Consider the following 19,580-nt stretch of genomic DNA (forward strand, 5'->3'; position numbering starts at 1 on the left):
ACCAGATGGCATTGCTCAAGAATAGAGCACTTTCGAAAACTAGCCACCAATATTTTGGCAATTTATATATGACTCAATACGAATCCAGCTCTCTCTGATATAGGTTACATTTGCTAACGTAGAGAAAATCACAAAGCACAAAGCATTGATGTTTCCCTGCACGTCCTTCTCGGTGGTAGAAATTACAGGTTTGGATTGTGTTGTGGAAGGAAATTATATGAAGTTCCTTTATGTGCTGCATTACCTGGGATGTTGACTGAGGATGAGAATAAATAGCAAATGGGAATTTCCTGCAAATGTGTGAAAGGCTGTCCCATATTTGCACAGTGTAATTTCATTACCGATTTCAGATACCAGAATCCTAGTGGATCCTTTTACTCAAGTTTAGTAGCATTGAGAGATCCTTAGTTGAAAATGCATTGCTGGTTAAAGCACAGCAGGTCAGGCAGCATCCAAGGAATAGGAAAGTCGACGTTTCGGGCATAAGCCCTTCATCAGGACCTTGAGAGATCCTTAACCCTGTTAGATCAGAGGTAGGAGTAGATAGCTGAGAAAAGACCAAAGTCTATCTAATGTTCCTTCTGCCATCCTGGAGACTTTTGATAGAAGAATCATGGAGTTGTTGACTGAGCACCTCAATCAGCCTTCATCAACAAGTCTACATTTCATCGTCTGGGGTGAAAATCTGGGAAGAAAATTGCATATATCTTTCGGGAGGGGGTGGTGGGATGACGTGCACATTGAGTGTACTCCCAAGATGAATATTCCTCCCCACTTTATGCTTCTCTGTTTGCCTTCCAAACCCCCCTCACCTTAACCCCCCCCCCCCACCTAACTTTGTGCCCAATCCCATGCGATCTTATGTGTCCACGACTTTTCCTAGTCTCAAGGGCTTGCAATACCACCGGGCACTCTGATAGCCTGGTACAGTGTTCAAACCAACGTAGCGTACTGTTGCTGTGGGGCTGGGGGATCTTCTTGTTTAAGTTGGTCCATTCAGAACTGGCTTTTGTAATGCAGACAAGAGCTTGTAATAGTATCTGCCCCACCCATAGAAAATTCAGCCCTCTATATTCCAAAATATCATTTTCTGAAAGAGCCCTGCAATTTCCATTTGAATGTTACTGTACAAAATGTTGCTGCCATCTTCTATTCTGCAGCTTGACCACTCAGACATTAAAGCACTTCTCCCATGAGGTAATTTACCCCCTATAAATGCAGGCTGTATTCTCTGGCTATGCAATTCTGAACAAGATGTAACATTTGGTCATGGCCTCCTTCTATAGATCCTTTTAGATTTATTAAATTAGCAGTCATAGTCCCCTCGACTTTGTTTCCTAACAAATACCCCCTCTGCAATATTACAACTGGGAAGGAAGACAATCTGCCCAAAGTGCTTGTGCAAGCTTTTTAAGAGGTTCGTGATTGGTAAAGGGATCAGGATTATAGAGAGAAGGCAGGAGAATGGGGGTGAGAAATGTATCAGGCATGATCAAATAGTGGAGCAAACTCAATGGGACGAACAGTTTAGGCTGATACTCTCTGGAATTTAGAAGAATGAGAGGAGATCAAATTGAGGTATTCAAGATGATAAAAGGTAGGGATAAAATAGACGTGGAGTGGATGCTTCCTTTTGTGGGGCATTCTAGGACAAGAGTCATAATCATAGGCTAAGGGATGGCAAATTTAAAACCAAGCTGAGGAGAATCTGTGGAATTCGCTACCCAAAGTGTGGTGCATTCGGGTACAGTGAGTAAATTTAAGGAGGAGTTAGACAGATTCTTAATTGGTAATGGGTTAAAGGGTTATGGAGAGAAGGCAGGAAAAAGGGAGTGGGGAGCATATCCGCCATGATCGAATAGTGGGGCAGACCCGATGGGCCAAATGGCCTAATACTGCTCCTATATCCTACGAACATGTGAACTTATGCTCATACGTCTTATTACTTTCTCCTTTATTTTGTTCCTTCAAATCTCCCCTAACATTTTCTTTGAACTTTAACCTATAGTTTCTATAGGCTACTGATGTCTTCCTGTATTTTCTATTCTGTCTTGGCAGCTGAGTTCCTCTTGCTGTGCTGGGGAAGCTATCTCTGCTATGCCGTGCGAACAGTACCATCCACCTATCATGAGCCACGTTTCATGGGTCTTGCCATTCACAACGAAATCCTGATGTCTGCTGCCTTCTATGGTGTCAGGTACAGTAATGCCCAGTTCTGCTGTCACTCTTAACTGCCTCTTGTCAGCCATTCCATTGCTATCTGAAGTCAGTTGTGACCCAGTTTGTAGCACGCAGTCTGAAGAGTTCATGCTGCAGTCCAGATCCAGATGCCTGGAGTCATCACCCACACTGACCATCCCAGTGCTGCATTGAGGACCGGCTCCACTCTCCGAAGTGAAGTCCTCCAGATGAGGCATTAATCTAATGGCCTGTCTGCTCTCTCATGTGAACATAAAATACTCCACAACACTGATGGACAATTCTTCTCATATGCTGGATAATATTTACTACTCAGTCGATGGCTAGGTTGTTTACTTAATTACTGTTAGGATGAGCTAACCGTGCAGAGATAATCACAGTCATAGGGCTATAGAGTGTTACAGCACAGAAGGAGGCCCTTTGGCCCATTATGTCTGCATCAGTCATCGAGCACCTATCTATTCTAATCCCATTTCCCAGCATTTGGCCTGTAGCCTGGGTATGCTATGATGTTTCAAGGATTCCTCAAAAGTCGTCTAACACATTATAAAGGTTCCACCTTAGCAAGTTTTGAGAAGACTTGTAGCTCAGGTTGAGGATCTGGATGTAGGTTTTCTCGCTGACCTGGAAGGTTCATTTCTAGACGTTTCGTCACTATACTAGGTAACATCTTCAGTGGGCCTCCGGGCAAAGCACTTCTGATGATTCCTGCTTTCTATTTATATGTTTGGGTTACTTTGGTTTGGTGATGTCATTTCCTGTGATGATGTCATTTCCTGTTCTTTTTCTCAGAGGGTGGTAGATGGGGTCTAACTTGATGTGTTTGTTGATAGAGTTCCGGGTGGAATGCCATGCTTCTAGGAATTCTTGTTCATGTCTCATGTGAGACACGCATGAGAATTCCTAGAAGCATGGTATTCGAACCGGAGCTCTATCAACAAACACATTAAGTTAGACCCCATCTACCATCCTTGAGAAAAAGGACAGGAAATGACATCACCACAGGAAATGACATCACTAACCCAAAGAAATCCAATTATATAAATAGAAACAGGAATCATCAGCAGTGTTTTGCCCGGAGGCCCACTGAAGGTGTTACCTAGTAGGGTGATGAAACATCTGGAAATGAACCTTCCAGCTCAGTGAGCAAACCTATATCCAGGTTCCACCTCTATCGCCCTTTCAGGCAGTGAATTCTAGATATCCACCATCCTCTGGGTGAAAACAATTTTCCATCAATCTCCTCTAAATCTTCTGCTCTTTAATTCTATGCCTATGGTAACTGTCCCCTTCACTAAGGAGAAAGGCTTATCCCAATTTCCCCTAGTTATGCCACTCAGAGCTTTGCACCAACAGGTCCACCCTCCTGTGTATCCAGATTCTCTTCATCACTAAAAGGCCCCATCCCAGGTAACATCCCGGTGAAACTCCTCTTCCCCTCCTCCAGTGCATCCACACTCTCCCTACAGTGTGTGGGGACCAGAATGCACACAGTGCTCCAGCCTAACTAATGGTGTAGAATATCATCATATCTTTCCAGCTCTTGTCTGCAATGGTTTGACTGCCATATTTCCTGGATTACAGGAACAACCACACTGGGAAAGACATAAAGTGGGAAAGTCCTCAGGATGTGATAGGCACTCTATAAATGCTGCCTTTGCTGTCACTATAAGCTATAGCCAACACATTATCTGCTTATGTAGTGACAGTGCCTGTGTCTTTACAACAACAGCAGTTTCAGAACCAAAGAACAGCAGAAAAACAAAGCAATTTGAACAAGGTGCAGCGGCACGACCACCTGGCTTTGTCTTAAATATTCTCTCTGCCATGACGGAGGATTCCACTTTTCTCAGAATTAATCCAGAGATTGGACCTTGCTCACTAAGCCCTTCCCAACGCATGGTCACCCGCTCCAGACCCCTCAGTGCGTCCGTCAAGCTCAGTCCCCAGGCCCTGCTTGAATGCTCTGTGTACCACACTCTGTAAGGATGGCAGTCAGCAAGCGGTACCCTGGATGGGGAGGGGTGTGGTGAGTGGGGGAGGGGTGAGGTGAGTGAGGAGGGGGGTAGTGAGTGAGGAGGTTAGGAAGTGAGTAAGGGGGTGGGGGTGAGTGAGTGAGGAGGTGGGGGTAGTGAGTGAAGAGGTGGGGGGACAGTATGAGAGGGTAGAGGGGCGTGAGTAAGGGCGTTGAGGTAGTGAGTGAGTGGGGTGAGTGAGTGATTGAGGGCGTGGGGGGTAGTGAGTGAGTGAGGGCGTGGGAGATAGTGGGTGAGGGGTAGTGAGTAAGGGGATGGCAGAGTGAAGTGGTGGGAGGAGCCTTCGATGTCTATTCAGCCCCTCATTCCTATTTCCCTCTTTCAATCAGATATGGCTCATCTCAAGTGTATTTTATCCAGCTCTGTTCCACGATACACTTACTCAGAAAAATTGATCTTTGCCTTAAAACTTTCAACTTCCAACTGCTTCTTAAATGGTCCCGTTCTAATTTTAAAGACCTTGGTATTTTGCTGTTTGGGTCCATCAGCAGAGGAACTAATTTCTATGAATTTACCCAGTGAAACCTCCTTAAACATCTAATTTTGATGAACCTAGAGTATTGTGTGCAGTTGTGAAATCCGTGTTCCAGGAGGGATGTGATTGCGTTGGAGAGGATGGAGGGGAGATTTACCAGGATGTTGCCTGGGCTGGAGTGTTTAGTTATGAGGAAAGACTGGACAGACTGAGGCTGTTTTCCATGGAGCAGAGGAGGCTGAGGGACATATGGTTGAGATGTATAAAGTGTGAGGGGCATAGACAGAAGAAACTTGGTGGAAGGATCAATGAAAGGGGGAATGGATTTAAACTAAGGGGCAGCAGGTTTAGAGAGGGTGTGAGGAAACATTTCTTCACCCTGAGTCATAGAGTCAAACTCATCCATGCAGACCAGATATCCGAACCTAATCTAGTCCCATTTGCCAGCACTTGATCCATATCCCTCTAAACTCTTCCTATTCATATACCCATCCAGATGCCTTTTAAATGTTAAAAATCACACAACCCCTGGTTATAGTCCAACAGGTTTATTTGGAAGCATCAGCTTTCGGAGCCGTGCTCCTTCATCAGGTGGTTGTGTTGTAATTGTACCAGCCTCCACCACTTCCTCTGGCAGCTCATTCCATATATGCACCACCCTCTGTGTGAAAAAGTTGCCTCTTAGGTCCCTTTTAAATTTTTCTCCTCTGACCCTAAACCTATGCCCTCTAGTTCTCCCCCACCCCAGACAAAAGACCTTGTCTATTTACCCTATCGATGCCCCTATGATTTTATAAACCTCTATAAACTCCGACACGCCAGGGAAAACAGCCCCAGCCAATACAGCCTCTCCCCATAGCTCAAACCCTCCAACCCTGACAATATCCTCATAAATTTTTTCTGAACCCTTTCAAGTTTCACAACATCCTTCCAATAAGAGTGTGGAGGGAATCCAGATCCCACTGCCTGTAACCTGTAAGAAATATTTGATGCAGTTGTGATGTCAAGACATAAAAAGCTACAAACGACATGCTGGAAAATGGGATTAGAATAACCTGGAGATTATTTTTGACCAGCACAGATTTAATGGGCCAAATGGCTTCTTTCTGTGCTGTAGACCTCAATGGCACGATGCCTCTATTTTAAACTCAAGACATGACAAACCAGGTTTGGGCAATAACTTGACCGTTTTGTCCCTGGAGCTTTTCTGCTAAACCTGCCTTTGTGAAGCCTCCAGGAAATTGAGGCAGGAAGCCCTGTCTCTGGCATTAGGCCCTAAACATCAGAAGGTGTTGAACAAAAAGTCCCAGCTATCTCCATGGCGTTTGCTCACCTTAGCCAGCTCTGCTACAATTGACTCACTAATTGAGGGTTATCAAAGAGAAAATACCAGCTACTTCCTTCCTGCTCCTTGTCACTAACAATGACAGGCCTCATCTGTGATTCAACACACTGTTGTGGTTCTGCTCGCCGAGCTGGAAGTTTTTGCTGCAAACGTTTCGTTCCCTGGCTAGGGACCATCATCAGTGCTGTTGGAGCCTCGTGTGAAGCGCTGCTTTGATGTTTCTTCCGGTATTTATAGTGGTTTGTTCTTGCCGCTTCCGGGTGTCAGTTTCAGCTGCAGTGATTTGTATGTGGGGTCCAGGTCGATGTGTCTGTTGACACCACTATCATAGGACAAGCCAGACAGAGAACAGCCAGAGAATTCCTAGAAGCATGGCATTCATCCCCAAACTCCATCAACAGACACATCGACCTGGACCCCACATACAAATCACTGCAGCTGAAACTGACACCCAGAAGCGGCAAGAACAAACCAATATAAATACCGGAAGAAACATCAAAGCAGCGCTTCACACAAGGCTCCAACAGCACTGATGATGTTCCCTAGCCAGGGAACGAAACGTTTGCAGCAAAAACTTCCAGCTCGGCGAGCAGAACCACAACAACGGATACCCGAGCTACAAATCTTCAATCAGATTTTATTCAACACACTGTTGAATAGCTAGCTGCCGAGGATCTTACATGAAGCAAGGGATGGCTCTCATAGTCTGAGGACCTGACATGTCCATCCAGACTTCCATCTCTGAACCCGTCCACTTCTCTACTTTCTCACCTACCATAACAACAACATTTTATATTTCTATAGTGCCTTTCATAGGAATTATGTGAAACAAAGTATAATGCCAAGCCACGTGATGAGAAAAGAAATCAGGTGACCAAACAATTGTTCAAAATTGTGGGTTTTGAAAAGAGGATGTAAGGGAAGTGGAGAGGTACAGGGCTTTGGGGAGGAATTTCCAAAACATAGAGCCTTGGCAACTGAAGACACAGACACCAATGATGGAGCGATTAAAACTGGGGATGCAGAAGAATCCAAACATCGATGAGTACCAATATGTTGGAGTGTTGTGAAGCTGGACGTGATTACACAGCTGCATGGATATGTACACATGGAATTTGAATTTGAAAAGACAGTTGAAAAGTTTAAAGTCAACGTGCCACTCGAACAGGTGAAATTAGCAGGTCAGCGAACACAGGGTTTATAGGGGAATGGGATTATCTGTGAGGTAAGATATTAGCAGCTCGATTAGGTTGCCCTCAAATTTATGGTTACAACGTGAGAGACCATAAGATGCAGGAGCATTCAGAGAGAAGTCCTGTAAATAGTTTGGAAGTGTGCTATGATGCCAATGCCCCAGGAAGTGTTGGTACCCAGTGTCCAAGATGGCACTTTTGATGGAGCAAGCAGGGAGCTGGCGTTAAAGCAAGTAGAAATTGCTGGAGAAACTCAGCAGGTCTGGCAGCATCTAAGGAGAGAGAAACAGAGTTATTGTTTCAGATCTGGTAACCGTTCTTCAGAGCTGATTGTGAGTGAGTTGGGGTTGCCAGGTATCACTCAGACTTTTGCATCACTAATTCTCAGTGTCTGTGAGCAGTATGGCAGGAAACCTTGGATTCATGAGGTGAGATTTGGGGTTAATTAGGTGATAAGAAGCAATAACTCCGTTAATAGACATCTGGCAAGAATTTCACCTTGACACCTGGAATTCTGTTGGAAAATGCAACCTCTTGCTCCCAGTGATGAAACAGGCCATATTGGACTTTACACAATTCTTTCTGATTTCTCGCTTCATTAAGGGCTTTGTAAGATTCCATGGGTCTCTGCTCATGTCTTTTCTAGGTGATAGAGGTGGAAGGTTTAGAAGGTGATCCAGGCACTGTATAGTAGATGGTACACACTGCAGCTAACGTGCGTAGGTGGTGAAGGGAGTGAATGGGGTGCCAGTCAATCGGCTGCTTTATCCTAGAACAAAATTCAGCAGATGCTGGAAACACTCAGCATCTGTGGAGAGAGAAAAACAGAGTTCATGTTTTGAGGATGATATGACTCTTCTAAAGAAAGAGTTCTTCTTTCCTTCTCTGAAGAAGAATCCTGTCAGTCTTGAAGCATCACCTCTGTTTCTCTCTCCCCAGATACTGATACACTCATAGAGTCATAGAGATGTACAGCACGGTAACAGACCCTTCGATCCAACCTGTCCATGTTAACCAGATACCTCAACCCAATCTACTCCCATCTGCCAGCACCCGGCCCATATCCCTCTAAACCCTTCCTATTCATATACCCATCCAGATGCCTTTTAAATGTTGCAGTCGTACTAGCTCCACCACCTCCTCTGGCAGCTCATTCCATACACATACCACCCTCTGTATGAAAAAGTTGCCCCATATGTCTCTTTTATATCTTTCCCCTCTCACCCTAAACCTATGCCTTCTAGTTCTGGACTCCCCTAGCCCAGGGAAGACACTTTGTCTATTTACCCTATCCATGCTCCTCATGATTTTATAGATCTCTATAAGGTCACCCCTCAGTCTCCGACGCTCCAGGGAGATACTGCCAGACCTGCTGAGTTTCTCCAGCTTCTTCCATTTTTGCTGCTTTATCCTGGATGGTGTCAAGCTTCTTGAGTGCTGAGTACTTCACGCTGACTTGGTCCTTCAGTTCTTAAAAGGTTAAAGTGAAGTTCCTTCTGTTGTTTTTGACCCCTGGCCTTCATTGATTTTTTTAAAATTACATGAGAAATATTTCCAAATGATTTAGCAGAAAGTGCAGTGAAGAGGAAGTTTCACAGCAAAGCCCTCAGGCTTTCTGACAGAGAGTCTGTTAAAACCCATCTCCTTTCAAAGCAGTCACTGACGCATCGATTGTAAAGTCTGATCTAAATATCAGTTGTTTTTCTCTGTCACTCACCTGGACCTGTGACACACATTGCCCGTTCAGAGCATTTGCAATTCTCTATCGGGTAAAGCAATCACTACTGTAATTGCAAATCAATGGATGGAGAACAGCCAATAGGCCAAATGATCCTATATCTTATGGTCTTATGCTCAATGAATATACTTAACATTTGTGTCACCTGGTTTTAATAATGATTCAGCTGAGTTCAATGATTATAATAGCACCATCTTTACCTGGTGAAAAGCATTTCAATTCCAAGTATATACCAGAAACAACTCCAAACACTCTCATCTATTGATAACTGCTCCTCTCCCTACATTCGATTCACTCTTCTGTCTCAAACTAGCAGAATTTCATTGTATTTCTGATTAAAATGAACAGCGCGATAATTTTATCTGCCACTATTCTTCAAATTCCCAGTGTTCCCTTTTCTAATTCCAGGTCAGGTTTCCAATTCTTTATAACTCATTGTCTAGGAATTGAAGAAAGGAGCAGGGATGGCTTGCTGCATCTGTACAGGGTATTGGGAGTATTGTGTGCAGTCTCGGCCCCCTTATCTGAGGAAGGATGTTCTGGCTACGGAGGGAGTGCAAAGAAGGAGAGGCTCGAGCACAAGCCCTCTTGGCCCCTCCGCACCCCTTCCTGATGAAGGGCTTATGCTTGAAACATTGACTCTCCTGCTCCTCGGATGCTGCCTGACCGGCTGTGCTTTTTCAGCACCACACTTTTTGACACAGATTCCTGGGATGGCAGAGCTGAGTAACAGGTGGAGACGAGATCAGTTAGGACTGTATTCATTGGAGCTTAATTGAAGAATGAGAGGGACTCTTATAGAAACCTATACATTTCTAACAGGATTAGACAGGATAAATGCAGGAAGAATGTTCCTGATGACAAGGGAGTCCCGAACCAGGGTCACAGTCTAAGGATACAGGGTAGGCCATGTAGGACAGCGAGGATGAGAAATGTCTGCACCCAGAGACTGCTGAGTTTGAGGAATCCACTTCCACAGGAAATTGTTGATGCCAAAATATTGAAAACTTTCAAGAAGGATGGAAATATAGCTCTTCGAACTAAAGAAATCAGAAGATGTGGGGAGCAAGTGGGAATATAAGACTTTAAGATATTTGAGTTCGATGCTCAGCTATGATCATATTGACTGGCAGAGCAGGCTCAAAAGGCTAAAGGGCCTACTCCTGCTCCTACATTGTATCTCTTTGTGTCTATGTTACCTTCGTCCAGCATTAGGCTGTTATTATGTTTATGATAGTCATTGTTTAACACCTCAATCTACCACCCTATCCTAGTTTCTGTCTGTCTAATGTCACACCTTCAACCTCAAGCCTATCATTCATCCAGCAATGTTCACATCTCCTTCACAATCAGGTCTCAAGAAATCAATCCTAACCCTCTCCAATCTCTGCAACCAATGCTCTGACTCACAACTTCCCTTTTAAGGTCTGGAGAGGGTCATTACCCATCTCTCTCTTGCCCCAACAGCAGAAATCCTGATCTACTCTGTTATCACTTTAAGGCTTGACATCCCCAGTGTCACTCTCAAACCCCCAATCATCAAAACGGTGCAGCCCAAATCTTAAAGGAGAAGGAATCTCCACTCCTTCCTCTCCAAACCTCATTACTTCCGTAAATCTCTCCCATTTTATTTCATCTCTTACATTGAATGTCCACACACACCCCTGCATGTATTCTGCAAGTGGATTCAATCTATTTTTAATCCAATGTTATCTTATGAAAATCCAACCTTCATTTGATGGTGTTCTATCTTTCCTATTTACCAAAGTGTTTCTGTCATTAATCTGTGATGATTTTAAAATAAAGTTCATTTCTTTCCCTAGGTTCACCATGGCAACGACTCTTCACCCTGATTGGATGTTACTGCTCTTCTTTGCTCACTCTCACCTAACGGTCACAATGACACTAATTCTGCTTTTCATCCCCAAGGTATGAATACCTTTTCTTGAAAACAGATATATAATGAGGCTAAATTCACCACATAATGGTGAGGGCACAATGGCTAAGCAGTTAGCACTGTTGCCTCACAGTAAGAGGGACCTGGGTTCAATTCCACCCCTGGGCAACTGTCTGCAACTTGCACATTTTCCCTGTGTCTGTGTGGGCTTCCTCCCCTACTCCAAAGATGTGCAGGTTAGGTAGATTGGCCATGCTACATTGCCCACATGTCCAAGGATGTGCAGGTTAGGTAGATTGGCCATGCCAAATTGCCCATAGTGCTAGGTACACTAGTCAGAGGGAAATGGGTCTGGGTGTGTTACTCTTCAGAGGGTCAGTATGGGCTGGCTGGGCCAAAGAGCCTGTTTCCACACTGTAGGGAATCTAATCTAAATTGCCCACATGTCCAGGGATGTGTAGGTTAGTTGGATCAGCCATGGGAAATACAGGAGGAGTGGGTTGGGAGTTTGGATTTTTGGAGGGCTGACATAGGCCAAATGATCTGCTTCCATGCTGTGGGGGTTCTATGATTCTACCTGACTGTTTTAATGGAATGAGAATTGAGATAAGATTTAGCACTAGAAGCTTATCTGTTCAAGTACTGAAGATGAAAATGCACTTTAACTTCATGGATAGATGATTGAATTCTGTTGAGTTGCATCAAGACGCAGAATAGGTTCCCCAATAAATAGAGTCACGTTGCATGAGTTTCTAGTTGTACATTTCCAGGGTGTGAGCTGTGCCCTAGTGAGCACAGCTTCCACTTTTACTTGGAGCAGTTCTGCTAGTGTGTGTGAGTGTGTAGCCACACCACATTCCAAGGTAGCCCTGGGTTGAAAGGTACTGCAAAGACCTTGTTCCGGGATAAATAATGAGTGTTTGTACCCAAACAAAAAACTTCAAATGAACTTTTGATAAAAATGGACATATGTCCAGCAACAACAATATTTCCAATAGAATACTGACCCAGAAAGGAGTTCAATTGCACAATTGCTACCCGGTGGAGTATTTGAGTTGAACAATGTATTTAATTGCAGGCGAGATAAATAGATGAGGAAGAAATAGAAGTGAAAATCCTGTTTGAATACCTAAGGTCTGATGTTATGAGGAAGGTCCATATGGAGCATAAACACCAGGAGTAGAACATTTGGGTAAAATGGCTCATTTCTCTGCAGTATATAATGTATAAGTTAGGGTCAGTCTTTTGACATTTTGAGTAAACAGGTACAATATTTCTGATAAATATAACCTTTGGAGCTGTTTAACAGAAAAATACTTTGGACGAAGGAATTATTAAGAATTTTTTCCCAATTAGTTGATTCTGAGCTCCTTTCTCCTTGCAGTTTCTCCATGTGGGAACTCCCCTGAGGGAGGACATCGTAGCCGAGGTATATGAGGATGAACTTGACATGCGTTTCTCTGGCTCCTATCTCAACAGCAGTATAACATCTGCCTGGAGTGATCACAGCCTGGAACCAGATGATATCAGGGTGAGCAAAGAGAAAAAGCTTTGAAACTAGTTTGCTTTAATGCAGAAGATAAGTAGGTCACCTTTGCAAATAGGGCTGGAGGATTTAAAAAGAAACTTACTTGCCATTCTAGCCCCCTGGGAACAAGTAACTTTCAACCATTAGTGAGACTTGCAGATGCTGGAGATCAAAATGAAACCAGTATACACTGGAGAAACTCAGCATCTGTGGAAAGAAAGAAGAGTTTATTTTGATTTTAATGACTCTTCATTAGCAGTGGTGCAGCCAACCTGAACTCTAATAAAATTGTGGATCAGATGCTGATGGAGGTGCTTGGTTATCAACTTTGGTTAAATGTATTTCTGGATGCTTCACTACAGATCTCTAACTATTGATTACCAATTCACTCACAGTCGTAATGTCCAATCTTCCCACAGCCAACTGACAGACAAACAAAACTCCTTGCTACTCAGTCAGATACTTTGGACAGGGAGCATGGTGGTTCATTGGTTAACACTGCTTCCATATGGTACCAGGAACCCAGGTTCGATTCCAACCTTGGGTGACTGTGTGGAGTTTACACATTCTCCCTGTGTCCATTTGGGTTTCTGCTGGATGCTTTAGTTTCCTCCCACAGTCCAAAGATGTGCAAATTAGGTGGATTAGCCATGCTAAATTATCCATAGCTTGCAGGGATCCAAGTGCTAGCTGGATTAGCCATGGTAGATATGGGGTTATACAGGGATAGGGTGGGATCTGGATCTGGGTGAGATGCTGTTCAGCGGGTCAGTGCAGACATGATGGGCCAAATGGCCCCTTTCAGCACTAAGGGAATTCTATGATACTTGACTGTTAAATGAATTTTGTTTTTCCTCGAATTTTCAATAGTTTTTTAATAAATAGAAATGTTCTAAGAGCAGGCGAAAAAAAACCCTCACAATTTTGAATTTAAGGGCATTGTGATTTTTTTCTCCTTTATTTAAGTGATGTCCTCGGGATTATTCTTCACTTCTTGGACACTCCTGTATCACATGATGAAAATTGTTTCCATCCAGAGAGTGATGAACATTGGAACTCACTGCCCACTTTGGTGGTTGATGTGAAAACCCTTCACTCGCTTCAAAGGTACCTGGATTGGCACCTGAAATGTTAGAATCTACAAGGCTTTGGATCAGGTGCCGCACAATGGAACTAGAATGGGCCATTAAAGTTTTCTTCCCCCTTCCTAGTTAGCAGACATGGCAGGCTGAATGGTCTCTTTCTGTACGGTAATATTTCAATGGTGCCTAGAGGGTTGGTGACACGAGCATTGAGGTCATAAGGGGTGCTTTTTATCACCCCACCCCACCATTGCAATTCCAAAAGGAACTCAGTCCCATTTTCCCACAGAAGGTACACTCGGAGAAAAGTGAGGGATCAAGCTGCAAAAGAGCATGTGCTTCCTTCAAGAAACTTGTGGAAAATACTAACGCTTCATTAATTGTTGTTTCCTTTCTGCAGGACGAGCTGAAGAAGCTTTATGCTCAACTGGAAGTACATAAGACAAAGAAGATGACAGCCAACAACCCACACCTGCAGAAAAAGAGGAGCTCCCGAAGAGCCCTAGGTCGCTCCATCATTAAGCGGATAACGGAAATTCCGGAGTCAATGAGCAGGCAGTGCAGCCGTGATGGATCCATAGCTGGCAGCAGCTATGCGGGCTCCTACAGGAAGAAGCTTCACGATTCTGCCAGCTCTAGCTTGAAAGTGAGAGAGGACTCCATAAAACATCGTGTCTTCTCAATTCGAAAATCTCACAGCACCTACGACCATGTGAGAGAGCACCGGGATGGCCACGTCAGCAGAGCCGATTCCTCCAGAGACCCTTCCCTGTTGGATTCACTGATGAGGAAGAAGTTGGCGAAGAAGGTCTCCGAGAGATCAGACGGCGACTCGTTAGATGACGCTCCTTTAGTCTGCAAGTCCGCCAGTGCACACAACCTCACCGTGGATATGAGCCCATTAAATCCCACCATGGGAGGAACACTGCAAAAATCTCTTAGTGTTGTCAGCTGTGCGAGAGGGAAGTCACTGATGCTCCCAAAAAAGAAAGAAGAGAACTCAAATCAGTTGGGAGAGCGAGTTCAAAGGAAGCCATCAACAAGGCAGACACCAACTATGTTACAGCCTCCCACAGCTCCAGCACAACAGGGCGAGACAAATAAACCATCTGACTCAGCGCAACAAGGAGTCAGTGAGGCCCCTCAAGGGACAACAAAGCCAGCGTTACAAGATGGTCACAATAAACCTCTGGTTTGTCCCTGGGACTTTCAGAACCTGCAACCTCCACCTTCTGAGGTCAAGGTCAACAAACAAATCACCTACTCACCAAACAAGAGGAACAGTGTTGATAGCTCACTGGGAAAGCTGCAGGCGAACAGAAGAATATTCATGGATTTGGTCAGGAAGCATCGAAGTTTGCATCAAGATAGTATCAGTTGGGATGGGAAGGAGACATCAATCACTCAATCCCAAACTGCGGACATGCAACCTGGAGCCAACTCATCGCCAAGAGTTGGAAAAACAGTCGAACATTCAAGAAAAGACAGCATTAATCCAACACCCCGTGTTGTGTCACCCAAGGCTGACAAGATACAATTATCTTCTGAAAAGATTGATCAAGTGAAAACAGATGCTCCTGTAGGTGAGAACAAGCGGGAAAAATATATGACACTCATGAAACAAGCATCGAGCAACAGCTCAATCATTTGTCCCTGGGACAATATCGCAGATGATGCATCATCGATGGATTCTTGTATCGATCCGAAGAAGGGAAGGTCTTTGTCAGTCTGTGTTGGCTCCCCAGAGCAGCTTATGCATGGCTCCCTGAAAGTAAAAGATGCAAGTGATCAAGTGAAGCATAATAAAGGTTTTGGACATTCTTTGAAACTTCTAATGGCACCAGGGAAAATGAAGGATAGCAAGAAAGAGAAGTCAAGGAAAGTAAGTGAGAAAGTCAAGAGCAGTACAGACAAGGAAAAAGAAAAGAAAACAGGGTCAGCAACTTCACTGGATAAATCTACAGCTGCAGCTGTTTGTCCCTGGGAAACAGAAGAGACCAAGAACCAGGAAGAAAAATCACAGTCAACTGAGACATCATCAGCAGTAGATGCCTCTCCACTGCGCAAAGTGGATACAGTAGACAAGCGGGAAAAATATATGACACTCATGAAACAAGCATCAAGCAATAGCTCAATCATTTGTCCCTGGGACAATATCGCAGATGATGCATCATCAATGGATTCTACCATAGATCCAAAGAAGGGAAGGTCTTTGTCAGTCTGTGTTGGTTCTCCAGAACAGTTTATGCACAGCTCCCTGAAAGTAAAGGATACCAATGAACCACCAAAACAACCCAAAGGTTTTGGACATTCTTTGAAACTTCTAATGGCACCAGGGAAAATGAAGGATAGCAAGAAAGAGAAGTCGAGGAAAGTAAGTGAGAAAGTCAAGAGCAGCACAGACAAGGAAAAAGAAAAGAAAACAGAATCAGCGACTTCTCTGGATAAATCTCCAGCTGCAGCTGTTTGTCCCTGGGAAACAGAAGAGTCCAAGAACCAGGAAGAAAAATCACAGTCAACTGTTAAATCTGAAGTGGCTGATGCCTCTCCAATGTGCAAAGTGGACACAGGAGATAAGCGGCAAAAATATGTGTCACTCTTAAAACAGGCATCAGCAAGTGCTGCAATCGTCTGTCCATGGGATGTCATCGTAGAAGAGGCATCAGGCAATAAGGCAGATCAGAAGAAAGGAAGATCTTTATCGCTTGGTGCTAATGTTCCAGCAACAATTGTACATGGCACCTTGAAAACCAACGATGCAAATTATTCATTGCAGCAATCTCAACAATTAGCACTGTCACTCAAATTTATGATGGCACCAGGAAAGATGTGGGGTAAAGAAAAAAGTGAAGAAAAATCACTGTCCATTGATAAATCTAAGATTGCAGATATCTGTCCCTGGGATACAGCTGACACTGGGAACAAAGAGGAAACATCACTATCCACTGATAAATCAAAGGTCGCAGATATCTGTCCCTGGGATACAGCTGACACTGGGAACAAAGAGGAAACATCACTATCCATTGATAAATCAAAGGTCGCAGATATCTGTCCCTGGGATACAGCTGACACTGGGAACAAAGAGGAGACATCACTATCCATTGATAAATCCAAGGTCGCAGATATCTGTCCCTGGGATACAGCTGACATTGGGAACAAAGAGGAAACATCACTATTTGTTGATAAATCCAAGGTCGCAGATATCTGTCCCTGGGATACAGCTGACACTGGGAACAAAGAGGAAACATCACTATCCACTGATAAATCAAAGGTCGCAGATATCTGTCCCTGGGATACAGCTGACACTGGGAACAAAGAGGAAACATCACTATCCATTGATAAATCAAAGGTCGCAGATATCTGTCCCTGGGATACAGCTGACACTGGGAACAAAGAGGAGACATCACTATCCATTGATAAATCCAAGGTCGCAGATATCTGTCCCTGGGATACAGGAAACACAGGGAACAAAGAGGAAACATCACTATCCACTGATAAATCAAAGGTTGCAGATATCTGTCCCTGGGATACAGCTGACACTGGGAACAAAGAGGAAACATCACTATCCAATGATAAATCAAAGGTCGTAGATATCTGTCCCTGGGATACAGCTGACACTGGGAACAAAGAGGAAACATCACTATCCATTGATAAATCCAAGGTTGCAGATATCTGTCCCTGGGATACAGCTGACATTGGGAACAAAGAGGAAACATCACTATTCGTTGATAAATCCAAGGTCGCAGATATCTGTCCCTGGGATACAGCTGACACTGGGAACAAAGAGGAAACATCACTATCCACTGATAAATCAAAAGTCACAGATATCTATCCCTGGGATATAGAGAATGTAGTGGGCAGTGAACAAAAGACATTGCCTGGTGATAAGTTGAAGATCACAGTTATCTATCCCTCAGATACAGAAAATAATGGGGCGAAAAAGAAACCATCACTGTCCTTTGATAAATCCAATGTCTCAGGTAACTGTCTCTGGGATACTGAAGATTCTGGGTGCAATGAGGGATTATCGCTGCCCATTGATAGATCTAAAGTTCCAGATATTTGTCTTTGGGAGACAGAACCATCAGCAACAGGAGAAATCCAAATGGGTACAAAACCTGAAAGTAATTTTACTTCAATTGCTCCTTCTGACATTGAGATGACAGCTACAAACCAACATGAAAATAAAGAAGCTGAAAAACCAAAAGATGCTGCAAAAGTTAACAAATCAAATGTGAGCTGTCCTGTGCATTTAGTATGAGTCATTTGAGGTGCCAAAGCTAAAGATGAAGTGACTGTGATATTTTTATGTAAAGCTTTTCCAATGTATGGGATAAAACAAAATTCATTGATGCCAGATTTCTGATGTAAATACAAAGTGTGCTACGTAATAAACACCTTCTTCCCAAAATAAGTGGCTGAAGAAACGTGTGTTCAATTAAATATTCAACCCACTGCGATAATTGAGTAATCTCAGGCAGGATTATTCATACTGCATTATGAAGTGAGGTAAGAGTAACTGTCCTTAACTTAAAAACTGCATTTGAACCCTATCAAACCGAGGGTCTGTGGAAATTATGGGGAAAATTTTCTGCCAGTTGGAATTACATATGGCAGAAAAGAAGATGGCTACGGTTGTTGGAGGTCAGTTGTTTCAGGTTCAGGACATCTCTGCAAGAGTTCCTCAGGGTAGTGTCCTAGGTCCAAACATCTTCAGTTGCTTCATCAATGACCTTCCCTCCATCATTATGTCAGAAGTGAGGATATTTGCCAATGATTGCACAATGTTCAATACTAATTGCTGTCCATGAAGCAGTTCATCTCTAAATGCAGTTAGACCTGGTTTGGGCTTGTGTCATGATGCACTGGGCCACCAGATTGGAAATCAATCCAGAGTCATCACAAAAACCAAAGTTTTTAAAATGAATATCCCCAAATCACCAAACTACCCGTATTTCAGACCCAGGCTGACAGAGGCACAGACCAAGTTTCTGTATTTAACGAGAATCACTATCTATTACAGGCAATCGGATTCTACTTATGGACAACAATTGAACTAAATTAAGTAAACTCTACAAAATAAAACTTTAACCCCCTTAAAACCTCTCCCTTATACACACAGACAAACATAATCAGTCAACAAAACAAAAACGACATTCTGAAAACAGTTCTAGACTTGCTTCACATAACCTATTACATTGTTTTATTGCCATAGAAATTAATCATTGAATCCCTACAGTGTGAAAACAGGCCATTCAACCCATCAAGTCCACACCAACACTCTGAAGAGCATCCTACCCAGACCCAATAGCTTATCCCTGCAGCCCTGCATTACCACGGCCAATCCACCTAGCCTGCACATCCCTGAACACAAAAGGGCAATTTAGCATTGCAAATCCACCCTAACCTGCACGTTTGGACAATGGGAGGAAACTGGAGCACCCCAGCGGAAACACATGCAGACACAGGGAGAATGTGCAAACTCCGCACAGTTGCCCAAGAGTGGAATTGAACCCGGGTCCCTGGCACTATGAGGCAGCAGTGGTAACCACTGTGCGACTATTCCATCCTCTGCAGGTTTCTCTTTGACTTTCCTTTTTCCGGCAGCCTCCATTGGTTTGCAAGAGGCATAGGGCAGTGGATTCACTGCTGAAAGGTCTCTGACTTCTCCAATTTAAAGTCATAACTTTCAGTATCTGCTGAAAGAAAGATAATTCTAAAATGACTTATGACTGAGGACTGAAAATGTGTTTTTGGCTGTAAAATATCTGCTGGTTTCTCGTCTGATCTGACTAGCATCTCTCTAAGAACTGTTCTGAAGGGTCACTGAACCTGAAACATTGGTTCTGCTTTCTCTCTGTGGGTGCTGCCAGACCTGCTGAGGTTTTCTAGCAACATCTGTTTTTTGTTTTTTTTAGCTTCTCTATCTTGCTCACAGACCAAGCTGTTTAGCTAGCCTTGTCGTCAGGCAATGGACCTTTGTCATTCATAACTGGTCACTCGTCCACACTAATCAGCTTCATTTGTAACCTATCCCTCAACTCTAATACGTCTGCACATTGCTGCTAGCCACTATCTACACAGGGT

At 43.7% G+C, this 19,580-nt stretch overlaps 1 protein-coding gene across 1 annotated transcript in view; it reads left to right on the forward strand.

Moving 5' to 3' along the window:
* gpr179 (G protein-coupled receptor 179) overlaps positions 1 to 19,126 on the forward strand; it is an 84,395-nt gene extending 65,269 nt beyond the window's left edge. The window contains exons 8-12 of the mRNA XM_060848916.1: positions 2,059 to 2,197; positions 10,810 to 10,915; positions 12,268 to 12,414; positions 13,894 to 17,473; positions 19,101 to 19,126. Coding sequence (XP_060704899.1) covers positions 2,059 to 2,197; positions 10,810 to 10,915; positions 12,268 to 12,414; positions 13,894 to 17,473; positions 19,101 to 19,126 — 3,998 coding nt within the window. The remainder of the gene's footprint in view (positions 1 to 2,058; positions 2,198 to 10,809; positions 10,916 to 12,267; positions 12,415 to 13,893; positions 17,474 to 19,100) is intronic.
* Positions 19,127 to 19,580: the final 454 nt, after the last annotated feature.

This window comes from Hemiscyllium ocellatum, chromosome 32, assembly GCF_020745735.1.
Source record: "Hemiscyllium ocellatum isolate sHemOce1 chromosome 32, sHemOce1.pat.X.cur, whole genome shotgun sequence".
NCBI lineage: Eukaryota > Metazoa > Chordata > Chondrichthyes > Orectolobiformes > Hemiscylliidae > Hemiscyllium > Hemiscyllium ocellatum.